General features: G+C 32.5%; 2 protein-coding genes across 5 annotated transcripts; both read left to right on the forward strand.

The window, feature by feature from the left end:
• The first annotated feature begins 6,455 nt into the window (after nt 1-6,455).
• LOC7470082 (auxin-responsive protein IAA29) lies at nt 6,456-7,812 on the forward strand. 2 transcript variants are annotated; one of them, XM_002324603.4, is made up of 4 exons: nt 6,456-6,974; nt 7,067-7,326; nt 7,421-7,502; nt 7,617-7,812. In XM_002324603.4, the coding sequence occupies exons 1-4, from the start codon at nt 6,667-6,669 to the stop codon at nt 7,666-7,668; spliced, it is 702 nt and encodes a 233-aa protein (XP_002324639.1). In that variant the 5' UTR covers nt 6,456-6,666; the 3' UTR covers nt 7,669-7,812. The 2 variants fall into 2 exon arrangements, with proteins under 2 accessions (XP_002324639.1, XP_024445755.1); XM_024589987.2 differs by having other exon boundaries at nt 6,468-6,974; nt 7,070-7,326.
• A 1,776-nt stretch (nt 7,813-9,588) lies between these two features.
• Nucleotides 9,589-12,913, forward strand: LOC7459880 (uncharacterized). 3 transcript variants are annotated; one of them, XM_024589523.2, is made up of 4 exons: nt 9,592-9,754; nt 10,305-10,363; nt 11,219-11,352; nt 11,457-12,913. In XM_024589523.2, the coding sequence occupies exon 4, from the start codon at nt 11,547-11,549 to the stop codon at nt 12,636-12,638; it is 1,092 nt and encodes a 363-aa protein (XP_024445291.1). In that variant the 5' UTR covers nt 9,592-9,754; nt 10,305-10,363; nt 11,219-11,352; nt 11,457-11,546; the 3' UTR covers nt 12,639-12,913. The 3 variants fall into 3 exon arrangements, with proteins under 3 accessions (XP_002324640.1, XP_024445291.1, XP_052305195.1); XM_002324604.4 differs by lacking the exon at nt 10,305-10,363 and having other exon boundaries at nt 9,589-9,754; XM_052449235.1 differs by lacking the exons at nt 10,305-10,363; nt 11,219-11,352.
• The last annotated feature ends 1,860 nt before the right edge of the window (nt 12,914-14,773 follow it).

The raw sequence follows: 14,773 nt of genomic DNA on the forward strand, positions 1-14,773 counted from the left end.
TAACATCTCGACACAAGTGCTAGAAATTCTAAGCAGAGTGAAGAATAAGAATTACTGTGGGTGTGTAATTTAAAAATATATTAAAATAATTTTATTTTTTAAATATATTAAATTCATCAAAATACACTAAAAATTATTTTAATTTAATAATTTTAAAACACATTCAAACACGATTTTAAATACTAAAACAAACAATGAAGAACCACTCTTCATTAAATCACCATTCAACTCACTCATACTAGGCTCATCCCCTTCTACTTTTAAGACAAGAATCAAAACAGTCTAAAACTTGATGTTTCACTAGATATATATATTTGTTTTTGCAGTGAAAACCGTGTTTTATAAAAAATAATTGCTTGAAATTAATTTTTTTAATGTTTTTGGATTGTTTAGATATGTTAATATCAAAAATAAAAAAAACATAATTTTTATATATTTCTAAATAAAAAAACACTTTAAAAAATAACCAATAACACTCCCAACTCCATCTAACATGCTTTGAAAGTTCAAACATGCCATAATAGCACACAATTATACAGTCGAAAAGAAGAGCTTGGACAGAGCATATCACCATGTACATGAAAGTGATTGAGTTTGAAGTGACCCTCCATGTCAATATGTTTCACCATTTTCACCATATTTTGCTCTCGTAGAAATCAAATTCTTACTAGCCTGCAGGGTGTTAATGGCTAGCTTAAAATAAGCCATCGGTTTGTCGCCATGCTAATTTGGATGGTTGGAAATAACACCAGAGATCGTACTCAAGTTTTAAATTCCACATTCAATGAGGAGATCAACTTGGCAAGCTGGCAATCCTTCTGTCACTCACAAAATGGAGAGAGCCCCACTTCATGCAAATTTGGTCAAGCCCTGACTAGATCATGTTCCCTCTGCTCTGGCTAGTTTTTGGATCTCTATGCAAAGAGTTGATGCCACATATTGTTCTTGCGTTTTTTCATGGATTTTCTCCCTAAGCTAATTCTCTCATTGATTCTGCCTTTCTACGTTCTATATGTAACGTTAATGTTCTCTTCCTTTCTTCCAGTTTTAATACATTGAATGACAGTGCCACAAATTTGTGTCTAATTGAGAGAAAAGGAAATCACACCTGAAGATTAATTAAAAAATAGTAAGAGAAAATTGAATGTTAGAGAGATTTAACTAAAATTATAGGAATAAAGGGTGTATACTTACCATGTAATTTCTTCGATATTAGCTTATTTAATTAATAATATTAGCTTAGTTTCTAATTTTAAGGAACCCGACCTTTATTAATTTCCAATTAGAGGGAGAAAAGATTATCCTATTTTAATTTAATTTATAACTTCAAAACCAAGCCTTTTTTCCAATAGGAGGATTAATATTTTTATGATTTTCAATTTTGCAAAGCCAAAACTTTTTTTCTGTAATTTTAATATTATTTCTTTAATATTCAATTTTCTTTTCTATTTTTTATCAGTTTTAAAATTTTTTTAATTGCAATTCTCTTATGCGTGCTGTAATATCTTTAACACATGGCACATTCAATATATATAGTTTAAAAATCTTCAAATGTAGGTTTTTTATATCTCGCTGTTCAAATCTTTAACATTTGACACAGAAGCATGTAACTGAGTTGAAGAGAAGGTCCAAACTTTAACCAAACCTTAACCAAACCTTAACTCAAGGATAGAAACCCAACCCAACAGGGAGATGGTAAAGTCACGACTACCACCGACTAAATTTTTCCTCTGAGGAAGTGGTGTTTCAATTATATTTAAAAAAATTGAATTTTTTTATATTTTTAGATTGTTTTTATATATTAATATTAAAAATAATTTTAAAAAATATTATTTTCGTATATTTTTAAATAAAAAATACTTTAAGAACTGCATCTCGTAACTTTTGAACACTTTTAAGGTGATTATTGCCCTTATTGCAATGAGTGAAATTTATGAAAGTTAGCTCATAAATTAGGACCTTTAGGTAATAAGGTATTTGAATATTAGGACCTTTAGGTAAAATCTTAGGCTCCATCAGTTTATTTTCAACCACCTCTAGCAACCTAGTTGTTTTCAGTACTGTTATCGTACTTGGCTAGGCTTAACATCTCAATATAATAATTTGCTAGCTTGAGGTCTAGCTTGTACTGATTTTTAAAAATATATATATTTTTTTATATTTATTTAAAAAAAAAACTGGAATTTTCAGTTGATCAACTCTCACTCCAAAAAAAAAAAAATTAAGTGACATTCAAAAAATTGTGGTATGAACAAAAGTGGATTTAATTACCAAAGTAAAAATTGTTGTATGAAAAAAACATTATGCGACATTCAAAAAAAATTATGGTCAAAATTTTATTTTTTTATTAATACATTTCCTTCTTTCTTATGAAAAAATGTTTTTTTTTATAAATTGCATGATTTTTATATGAAAATGTAACACAATTAAAATAAATATTTGTAGAAATTCAAATGATTTAAATTAATGAGAAAAAAAACTCTCTAGCCAATACCCTCTTTTCTTATTTATGTTACGTTTTCTAAAGAAAACATGTCTTTTTATTATAAGAATAACTTTTTTAAATTAAAACTTAGTCAATAAAAAAATGCCGTGATGATTATAAAGTAAGACTGTAAAAGAATTTAAAATAGTTGCTTCAAATAAATTATATAAAAAAAATAACATAAAAAATATTCTCATTAAATATTTACTAAAAAGTAAAAATAGATTTTTATACCAAATACACAGACGCGCCTTGTGAATCACAATTAAAAAATATTCATTACAATAATATTTTTTTCATTATTTTTTTTTCTTGAATTTTTTAAAAAAATTATTTTTTTTATTTTTTTATAAGATTATTTTGATCTCATGACCCCATGTCATGAGTTTAGTGAGTTCATCAAAATTAACTCGAGTTATTTTTTTATATTTTTAATTAATTTTTTTTAATTTCATCTTTTAATATTAGATTGATTGAGAATTATTTGAGTTATTTTTAAACTCGTTAAGTTAATCAAGTCATATCAAATTATTAAAATAATTATGTATCAAATGTATTAAAATATAATTAATTTTTAAAATGAATTTTCACAATTGAAATGCACATTAATAAATAAATAAATAAACTATATTTATATTTAAAAAAAATTATATTAAGAATTTAGCTTTCTGGATAGCATTTATCCTTGAAGATAGCTCTCATAGGTGAGAAAAAGACCTTAAAACCCTATTTTCCCCTCGAAGAAAGCTATCATAGGTGTGAAAAGGACCTTATAACCCTATTTTCCCCTCGAAGATAGCTCTCGTAGGTGTGAAAAGGACCTTAAACCTATTTCCCCTCGAAGATAGCTCTCGTAGGTGTGAAAAGGACCTTGAAACCCTATTCACTAGCTCTTCCCACACCTATACACGATATTATTAATCACTGAAAACGGCATAACACAAGAAGAACCACCAGATCCCGCACAGAGTGAGTGGTGGATATATTTCTAGTTCTTCGCCACAAGTTCTTCAAACTCCGTACAATTTGACCAAAGACATTGTATTCAGTAACCCAAGATCGACCATTTAACACGTGGGCTACCCAATGAGGGCTGAGTGGCATAGATCACATTCACCTTGTTCGAATGTGGGCGGCACCAAGGACTGCCCCGTGCGGGTTCTCCGGTCCAGACCCTGACCATTTTGTGTCTAGCTTACCAGCAGTGAGGGAGATAGCCACGTGAAGCCTGCATGGTTTCTGTTCAATCTTGTTCAACCTTCCTGTGACAACGGAGTCTGGCGGTGAGCATGTTTCGGGTTTACATGGGGCAAAGTGACACACTCAATATTGCTTGTTTTTTTCTGTTGGTGTTATTTTATCATCATGCGGCACACAGAGCAAAAACAAAGCACATAGGGAAGATGTGTTTTTGTTTGGATTATTATAGTTGATCTTATTAATTATTGTATGATTATATATTAATTGCCTGCCCTAAATGGGAAAGACATGGGAACATTTTTGTTGTTAGTTGCTTGGTCATGAGGGGATGATCTCTCTTCCTTGCATATTTAATTAAAAAGGGACAAAAAGAACCTCTACATGGAGTTATCATATAATATAATATAATAATTTAATTAGGTATTGAAAGTTCTAGCTAGGAGAGCTAGCAATTTCTATAGTGGCTAAGATGTTAACAACGTTTGGGATTATTAAGTATAATTAAGTTCATGGACCCTTTCAGCTGTTGAATGTTCTTCTTTCATAATCTATGTTATAAAACTAATTGACCCATGATCAATGTTCAGTGATTTCAGGTTAGCCCCCCACACACACACACAGGAGACTGGCTACATTATTCGAATTTCTACATTTGTTTCAAAAGGGGATTCTTTTCTGCTTGTCCGTGACTTGTGTTTTACGAGAAGAAAAGGTGCAAAATGCTTATGAAATTGGCTACTCTTATCAACTAAACTAGACCCTGTCCCCTTGATATATTGTCTTCGTGGATAACAACTAATGAAACGTGTAATCCATTCGTGAATGTCAATGATACATTCAGGAACATACGTGTTCTTCATCTAGAAAGTGAATTATTGCGTGATATATTGGTTTATAGATGTTGTTTTTTAAAATATTATTTTTTGAAAATGAATTATAATATTTATATTATATTTATATTAGAAACATCAAGATCATTTAAAAATATCAATTTGATATTTTTTTCAAAATAAATACACTCTTGGAAAAAATCTAAAAGTGAAAACTACTACATTTCCAAATAATTTTTTTAAAATGTCGGGTAAGTGGTCCGTAAATAGAAGGGCTGGATGTTCCTTTTTCTAATGTTACAAAGAAGATGGGACCATAGATTTGACTCAAGAATCTGAATTATAGAACTGGTTCAAGGTTTTTGTATTGAATCTTATGCGCGCGGTCCTAATGGAGAAGTAAGTGTACACTTTTCACACTCAAGTGAGAGGCGTGTTAGACAACAATTAGGATCCAATGATTTTCACTTTTCTATCGAATAAAGAAGTGATGAGGGAGGAGAAACACAAACATTTTCTCTTTTTCTTTTTTCTTTTTTCTTTTTTCTTTTTCTTAAAAAAAGAAAGAGAAAGAAGAGACAGATTTTGCATCCAGAGAAAAAGAAAAGGAAGAGACTGATTTTAACCTAACTTTTTTTTTCTCTTTTGGTTAGCATGTGATGGTACGTAGTGAGCTGATGTAAAAAAAAATAGATTCCACTTGGTTAAGGGGGAAATAAAAAGAAAAAACCTTTCATAAATTTCAATTCTATATTTTGTTTCTAGAAAGATTCATGGAAATTAATTTATGGTTGATAGCTTGGTTAGTTGGATGAGAAAAGGAGGGCAAAAACAAATTAAGCTTAGTTAAAGGCTTCTAAAATATTCTCAATAAAACAAAACAAGCTAATTCGAGCTAGTAATTGCATCCGTTTTCACACAAAATGATGTACATTTTCTTTTGTTTATCGGTAATTAATTAATCGTCGGATTTTAGACTATAGAATAAAGATAGTTCTTCTCTATTATATAATAATCAAATTAATTATGTTCATCATGGCTTGAATATATATTTCATTAAAGAAAACTACCGATTATATAACTATTAGACTATGTCTATTTATGTAGATTTGTATACTCGTTTAATTAATTATTTATTGATAATACTTATAAATTTTAGTTCGGTACTTCTATTTCTCAACACAAAACAAATTTATTTTTATTAATTATAAAGGATAGACAAGATTAAGATTTTCCACTCCTTTCAATTTAAAAAATAACCTCAGAAAATTTAAAAACATATCTAGTTTAAGATCGCTACAAAGCCAACATTGATATTAATTTATCGTTGTCGGTAACATATTGGAAATTTAAATTTGTCACTATTTGTTATGTCCAATGAATGGCAATATTCTAGAATTCTCTTGCTTAATGCAATGAAATGCATAGTTGTGATTACTTGGTATGATTGAGCGATGTGAAATTAAACAATATTTACAATATTTCACACCAAGGATTATGCGAAACTTAAAAGGTGGAGAGGATAAACTTAGATACAGTGGCAATTTTTTAGCTTGGCCATATCTTCATGGAAATAGCTGCAACATCCCATGGGCCATGGCAAGCAATCTTATCTTTCACAGAATTTTGTGTAGATGTTGCTGCTGATGAATGTCAAATTCACTTGGACATGTTTGATAGCTAAGGTTTCAACCTTTACTAGCTTGCGCGTGGGTGCCGCCCAAAAGGACGAAAGCGAAGAGGGCAACTGGGTCGGGAAAAAGTGGAGCATTGATTCGGACATCATACCACTGTTGCCTAAACACTGTCCCCTTACCTGCTAACCATGCTTTCCCTTCTTACATCCCATGTCCCTCTCTCTACTCTCTAGGCCCCACCACAGCCACATATTTCAACACACACAGCAGAATCCCTCTTGATTTTGTCTCTCTATATAAATTCTATGTCCCTCTAAGCTACTATTATAACCCCTTAGTAGCAAGAAACCCAGATCTCTTATACCCAAAACTCTCTCTTCCTTGGTTTCCTTTCTTGTTCTTGACATCTTGCTTGTGGGTTTTTTTATTGGGAATTCTGGTTTTGTTTTGTTGTTGTTGGATGATACACACACACACACTCTATACTTCGTAGTAAGTTGCTGAGCTAAGCAAGATGGAACTTCAACTTGGTCTCGGTCTCCCAAGTGAGAAAACAATGAAGGGTTTAGACCTAAACAGCTATGTTTCTGAGCCTAAAGGGTTGCTGGGCTCGGGACAACTTCAACTGGGTCAATATTCATGGTTTTCTACGAATGCTAATGACAAGAAACGGAGTTTTATTGATGCCTTTGAAGAGAGCTCAGGAAATGAAGATGGGCCTCAAACGTTACCTCTCTTGGTTTGGAATAACCAGCCAAACGACGAAGATGATTTCCCTAAAGATCTCGACAACCATAGTAGCAACTCTTGTGCCTCCAACAAGTATATACCCTCTCTTTCTGTAATCAAGTGAAAAATATAGCTAGTTGTTTTGTTTTATGACAATTGTTTTTTTTTTTTTTTTGGTTGGGCAGAAGTGATGGAGAAAGTGATTGGATAGTGGGGTGGCCACCAATAAAGTTCAAGAAGAAGAAGCTTAGTCGTCAAAGCAGCAGGGCGCTAGAGATCAATCGGGCAGTGGACAATGGTTATGAAGATTGCCAAGCTAGAACATCAAAGTATATGTACATTAAGGTCAAGATGGAGGGGGTAGGAATAGCAAGGAAAATTGATGTTAGCCTCCACCATTCTTTTCCAACACTCAAGCAGACCTTGCTTGACATGTTTGGGATATGTAAGTAGTTTCGACATTACAATTAATATTTTTCCATTTTAACGAGACCATGAGAAGTGACAGATTCCTAATTTTGCTGTGAAATTCGGGACAGGCCAGGAAAATTCAAGCAACTACAGACTGACTTACCAGGATAGAGAAGGTGACTGGCTACTAGCTGAAGATGTACCTTGGAGGTGATGCTCATAAACTCAAGAAAGCAAATTTTGCCTTCTGGGGCTTGAAATGACATGCAAATTGATGGTGTTACTGATTTGTTTTTTTCTTATGGGACATTTTGAATCTTGCAGGAACTTTCTTGGGACAGTCCAACTACTAAAATTGATGAGGAGAAGCAGCTGATTAGCTTTTTTTTCTACCTTCGCTTTGAATTTTGAATCAATTGACTATGTATCATGTAATTAATTAGCAGTAAGAAGAACCTAATTAACTTTATGACTTTTTGGATTAAAATAGAAGAAACACATATTATGGGTTTCTTTTGTTCGTGTTGGAGCTCTCTCTTCTTTGTGCGTATCTTTTCCTTTCACCTTTATTCCTTGATACTGCCAGTTAGAATTTCTTCACAAAATGGTATGCTGCTGTGGTAAACATGGACACATGGAACAAAGCCTGACAGAACTGAAGTTTTTACTAATAAAGCCTGACCAAACTAAAGTCATATAGTCATATATTCCCAGTGTTTGTGGATATATAATATTTGCTTTAGGGCTAATTGTTTTTCCTTCTTTTATTTTTTTGAGATCTGTAACCTGTAATAGTGTTTGATCCCTCAGATTTGAAAGATGTCTACTTTTGATAGTTAGAATTACAATTTTTTCTCTTGTAAGACAGCATTTGGTGGGTTCGATTTGATTAAAAATATTTTGTTTAAATTTCTAATCAACTTTTTGGTAAAATAAATTTAACCAGAATTTGAGCAAAAGTCGAATTAACCAAATTATATTGTGAATGTAATTTTTTTATATATAAATAGGACATAACTTCTAAACAATTGTTTATATATATATATATATAACATTTGAGGGTTAAATCGAAAAGAAAACAACTTTAAAAGAAGAAAAAGAAATAAAAAAAAATGAGGGCTAAAAAATATAAATTTTGATTGAAGAATAAAATTAAAAAAATAAAATTTTAACAAAAGAGCTAAGAAAAAAAATTAGAAGTCAAAACCAATGAATCGGAAACAATAATATATGACATGTTGTAATTTAAGAACTAAATTGAAAATATCAAAAACTTTTTTAAAATGGTAAAGTACTAAAATAAACAGTCAATAACATAAAGAATAAAATTGAAAAAAAAAAAAAAGATGGATTTATTTTTGATGGAAAAGAGAGAATAAGGAAGAAAAAAAAATGATCACTAGCAACAAACCGCTCATCAACCACCATTACATGTCGTACTAGGATGAAGAGGGCAAGGTGGTGCTTCCAATGATACTATGAAATAGCATATTCGAACACCATGAGACATTGCACACGTCGCATAAAAAGGATGGGCGCCTCTAACGTGCCAAAAGTCGAGGGCCACATATTTGTTGTTTTTTTATTTAAAAATTAATTATTCATAGCAAAAAGTTCAAACATGGTTATTGTATTGGCAAAAAAAACCCATGTGAAAAGAAAAATCTTCTTTGAATTCTTTTTTTATTTTCTTTTATTTTAAGATAAAAAATGTCCTTTCATGAAAAAGAAATATAAAATTAGAGCAGTTTAATTTTGTTGAGTACGGGGTAAATAAGGAATTATACTATTCAAAAAAGTTTAAAAAATGAAAATTACCTTGGGCAATCTTTTAATAACCAATTGGTTTTTAAAAAAGATGAAATCACCCTCGGCACCCTAAACTTTCTTCAAGGGACAAAATTGCAAGTTAACTGCAATAGTGAACAGTTCTCTGTATCTGTGTGGACAATATTCTCTACAGTGTTTAAGTTACGTGTTTTATGATTTCTCTTAATATATATATATAAGTAAAAAAAAATCTATCTCTGAGTAATTAAAACATAAATAAATAAATAAATGCAGGTTAAGAATCAAGTAAGATCCCAAATTGATGTCAAGACACGAATCAGGTTAAGGATCAAGTAAGATCCCAAAAAATCTGTGTTTTATGATACTCGTCAAGACACGAACCCAACATGACATCACTGCCTCTCATTTTCCACTGCAACCCATCTCACATAAACTTCACCACCCTCTCCACTGATCAAATGCCACGTAACCAGACAGAACTCTATTTGACAATCATTCCCTCTGTCTTCTTCTCTCTCCCATCATAAAAGTATTTTCCATTTCTGCTTTCTGCTTTCTGCTTTCTGCGACTCTGCTTGGCTGAAAACGGTGCCGTATTAAAATGGGAAATTTTCATCGAATCTATTCATTTAATTAATGAATCTCCAGATCCTGAACTTGGTTTAATTGAGGTAATTAATTTTTTTTTATCATTTCATTTCCTTCTCTGCTTCAACTTGGTTTCTTGTTTTTTCTTTTTGAATTTCACTTCATTGAAGAAATGGGATTTGAATACTCTTGGTTTTAAGTATGTTAATGACAATCATTAGATCAATCAATGGTCAACTCTTTATTGTTATATGTTGCGATGTTATTATAAATATATTTTAGAAACTATAAACTCTTTTTATCATTTTCTTTTAATTTGAAATCGTGAAATTTTCTTACCCCGCTTGCTTTCTTCTTCTACTTGTTTTTGTTCTTTTTGGTAAATTATTGCATCTTTAATGTTAAAATGATTTTAATTCTGTTATTTTGATGCATGGTTAATTATCTTGAATATTTAGATACATTGTTTTCTCTATTTATGTATTTGGTTGGTAGGGGATGACAAGAAAAATGGCATTAATTTGTTGAAGAGTGATGGGCTGTCATCATGCACTGTTATTATCAAATCGTTTATTACAAAGACAGTCGTAAATTCTGATGTGAAATTCAAGCTAATTGGCTAGTTGTTACTAGGTTTGCTTTGCCAGCTCTACTTCTGTGTGTTTCGTCCTGTTACTCCTTGGAGACTGATGGTGAGATCCTATGATGTTTTTGAGAGGTTTGTTTATGTGGGTTCTCAGAGAGGTGGGGTATTAATTGATTGGTTGATTTTAGCATATTGTTTCCCACACAATGTAATGTTTAAATGTAAGCTTGACAGTAAAGAAGTGATTGGGTTGAGAAGAAAAGACAGGTTGAGAGATAGGAACAAGAGATGCCATAGAGGAAGAGAGAATATTTGCCGGTGTACTCTATATATGTGTTTATGCATATGTAGCATATGTAGAGCTCTGAATTCCAAACAGCTAACTCTATCCACGTAAAGTTCAAAATACAACAGAATTACAACTGAAAGATTTGAAAATAGTTCCTAGTATTATCTACATATCTGTCATTCGTTTGCTTTGGAACTGCTCGGCAGCTCTGGAGTGATGGATATGAAACCGATAGGCATTGCATGATGAATTCTGACAATTGTGATTTTATTATTAAAGAAGAAATAGAACAGGTAATGGAATGTGCACATTGAACATTTAAGACAAGTGCTTAAATTTTCCTTTCCTTTATTTGTTTCATTTCTTTTCTTTGCAACTTTAAAATTTATATGTGTAGTGTAAATGGATTTCACTTAGGGTTTAGGGGAGGGAGAAGTTAGCTATAAGAGTTTTAAGAATTGGGTTCGAAGAGTGGTGAAGGGTTCTAAACTGATTGTTGCTGTTGTTACTTGTTTATTGGAAATTTTCTAAGGGTTTTCCCTCTGTTTTTGCCGCTAGTTTTGTTTGCTTTCTTTACTGCGCCAAGTTTAAGGAGAAAAACCTTTCTTGACTTCCATTTTCCAAATTTCAAAATGCGCTTAACTTCTGCTTCATGTTTCTTTTGTTTTACAGCCTCTTGTGATCCAAGCAGAATGACACAGAAAGATAAATATAGCCGGCCCCTACTAGTTTGGGTTTGAGGCTTGGTTGTTGCTGCACAGCTTGTTTCGATTACTGTCCCCTTGAGTTTAGCAAACTAAAATTAGGTTTGCAGCATTTTAATTTAATAACTTTGTCTAGCAAACAAGTCATTAAACTATTTTCTAATTGCCATCGCAGTCTTATTCATGACTACCCAAATATCGTGTAGGTGACTGAAGTTGGAAGAAGCATGGCTTTGGGGTTTCCTGAATCGGGACCATGCATGTAACTGCACCGTTCAATCTTTCTAAACCAAATCATGGCCCCTAGACTCCTTCGCTTAGCCTACAGAAGAGTAACCTTCAAGGTTGTTTTCTTCATACTGCTGATACTTGTGCCAATTTGTGTGATTGGAATCCTCACACATGCCCAGCATGTCTCCTACTTTTTACGTCCACTTTGGGACAACCCCCCTCCTCCCTTTAAACACCTACCTCACTATTATGCAGAGAATGTCTCAATGGAACATCTTTGCCACCTACATGGTTGGTCCCTACGATCTGAGCCTCGCCGTGTATTTGATGCCATCATCTTTAGCAATGAGCTAGACGTTCTTGAGATCAGATGGCACGAGCTTTATCCTTACATCACTAAATTTGTAATCCTCGAATCGAATACCACTTTCACTGGCATCCCCAAGCCTCTCTTCTTTGACTCAAACCGGTCTAGATTTGCCTTTGCGAAGGAGAAGATTGTCCATGGTGTATTTTCAGGCCGAATTGCTGCCCGTGGAAAAAATGAAGACCCTTTTGTACTTGAGTTTGAGCAGCGGAAAGCTATGAGTGGATTGCTCCGCAGTTCAGGAATTTCCTACGGTGACTTGATCATTATGTCAGATGCAGATGAGATTCCAAGCCCACACACATTGAAACTACTGCAGTGGTGTGATGAAATTCCACATGCCATGCACCTTGAGCTCAAGCACTACATGTACTCATTTGAGTTTCCTGTAGATTACAGTAGCTGGCGGGCCACAATCCAGATTTTTGGCCCTCGCACCGGTTACCGGCATTCACGCCAAACTGACCTTATTCTCTCTGATTCTGGGTGGCACTGTAGTTTTTGCTTTCGCCGACTTCAGGAATTTGTGTTTAAGATGACTGCATATAGTCATGCAGATAGAGTTAGGAGGAATGAATTTTTGAACTACTCTAGAATTCAGAAAATCATTTGCAGTGGAGATGATCTCTTTGATATGCTACCTGAGGAGCACACCTTTCAGGAGCTGATTAAGAAGATGGGACCAATACCCCATTCAGCTTCTGCGGTCCACCTCCCGTCATATTTGATAGAGAATGCGGATAAGTTTAGGTTTCTTCTTCCTGGGAATTGTTTACGAACATTGGAATGAAGTTATTGGCAGTCCGAATCAAAATGAGTAAAATATGTAGATGCAGTGCAGTGCAGAACTCTGTCATTGTTCCTTTTCCTTTTTAGGCCTCAAATGCCCAGTTCTGTAAAGGGATGTCTAGTTGTATAACAGTTGTCTAGTTGTGTAACAGTTGCAAACAAAGAAAAAATTGTCTTGCTCCGGTCCCAAAGATTATAGCTCTTCTAATCGGATTCTTTTTCTCTGGGAAGACATATTGTTCAGTTCAAGCATTAGAAAAGAATCAAGTTTATACACATCAGCATTTCTTTGAGTAGTTAATATGTCTTTGTTTTAGTATGTTTGATTTTTACTAAAAGATTGGGAGAAAACTGAAAAAAATATGAATGGTTGTTGGAAATTCGTGAGAAGCTGGCTGCAAAATTCTTCATTATTCAGATTATTTTTGTTTTTGAAAAAGAAAAAGAAGAAACCAGCTTGATTAGATTTACGTTTCCATGAAGATTAGTATTTCACTAAAAGCATACAAAGCCGTACAACACTATAATTAAACTATTCATTACACCGAATATTGATCTTTATACTATATGGATTAATTAACTAGTTATGACAAACTACAGAGAATAAATTATAATTAACTCTTTTTTTTCTCTAGGAGTTTTATTTTAATTTTATATATCAGTTTCAGTATTAAAAAGTTTTGTTTTCTTTTTAAGTCTATTGAATTCGAATTTTGAAATCATGATAGTTGTTTCTTTTAAATATGAGGTGTTTTGGCAGTGTAGTTGCGGGTGCTTTTCAAATAGCTTTTCGTGCCGAAATATATGCCAATGATGTTTTTTATTTTTAAAATTATTTTTGACATTAGCACATCAAAACGATCTAAAAAGTACAAACCGCACTCAATTTTAACAAAAAATAAAAAAATTCAAATTTGAACCAAAACGCAGGTACAAACGTTCTCTATATCAGGTCGAAGGAGATGGTGTGTCGTTAAAATCATTTTGAAATGCAAATTTAATTTTGATTGACTCTGCTTTGAAAGGGAAAAAACACGAGAGAGAGAGAGAGAGAGAGAGTCATCTTACGTCTCCTCGAGGCTTAAAAACATGGCCTGTGCCAAAGTACACAGAATTTAATGCATAAATGGGCTCTCCAGTGCAAGCAAGCATCACAGAGGTTTGGTAGCTCCACTTTAGTCTCTCTCTCTCTCTCTCTCTCTCTCTCTCTCAATCATGGAGCATATGCACAGGGAAGCTGATGAACCATCAAGCCAAAATAAAAGGCATTAATGTATGAAGAGTTGGGGAAAAATCTGACCGGTCCCACGTGATCACGAAAATAAAGCTTCTTTCAAAGTCTTAGAGACACCATACTTATCAACCTGCGTAGAAATTAATCTCTTGAGATAGATAATTAGTGGTCATGATTCAATTGAATTTTCTATTAATCTGTTGAGATAGATAATTAGTGGTCATGATTCAATTGAATGTTTGTTTTATCGTTACAATTTATTAAATTAATGTTTTCATATGTTTTTAGATATTTTAATATGTTAAATTTAAAAATAAAATATAAAATTTAATAAAATTATTATTTTAATATATTTTTAAATAAAATTATTTTGTATGGTCAATCCCAGAACACCAACTTTGTTGTTGTTGTCCATTTTCCTATATTGTCATAATTATGCCAGTATTTATGAATATGATAGGTCACATATATCATTAGGAAAGTTACTTGCATGTAATTTATGCTAATAAGATGGGTTGATTAGCAAAATATTCTTTAAATTTGATAAAAAGTGTTATGGGATTGTTGTGTATATATTTTTTAGATTAATACGGGTGTCCATACCAGTTTGCGTGCACCTCGACTAATTTTACGGGCCCTGAAGTTAACAACCATGTAAATCTCTAGTGGTCCCCTCAAAATTAAAATTATTGTATATATTGTACCTTGAGGTTCTTGCAATGCATTAAGGGATTTCTTATTAACATGTATTCTTGAAGCAGTCTTTTAAATTGTAACTAATCAGATCATCCACGCCAAACTATTTTATTTATTAAAAAAATAATAATTTTTTTTTGCTTTCTCTAATAATTCAAATTAACAATAATAATAAAACCTCACTTATCAATCAAATTAAATCTTCA

The sequence above is a fragment of the Populus trichocarpa genome, chromosome 18 (assembly GCF_000002775.5).
Source record: "Populus trichocarpa isolate Nisqually-1 chromosome 18, P.trichocarpa_v4.1, whole genome shotgun sequence".
Lineage (NCBI taxonomy): Eukaryota > Viridiplantae > Streptophyta > Magnoliopsida > Malpighiales > Salicaceae > Populus > Populus trichocarpa.

What these genes read in the sequence shown, in the direction of transcription:
- LOC7470082 (XM_002324603.4), top strand. Translation starts at nt 6,667, where the DNA reads ATGGAACTTCAACTTGGTCTCGGTCTCCCAAGTGAGAAAACAATGAAG. An exon ending in AACTCTTGTGCCTCCAACAA is followed by an intron (nt 6,975 to 7,066) that starts GTATATACCCTC and finishes TTGGTTGGGCAG; the next exon opens with AAGTGATGGAGAAAGTGATT. An exon ending in GCTTGACATGTTTGGGATAT is followed by an intron (nt 7,327 to 7,420) that starts GTAAGTAGTTTC and finishes AATTCGGGACAG; the next exon opens with GCCAGGAAAATTCAAGCAAC.
- LOC7459880 (XM_002324604.4), top strand. Translation starts at nt 11,547, where the DNA reads ATGGCCCCTAGACTCCTTCGCTTAGCCTACAGAAGAGTAACCTTCAAG.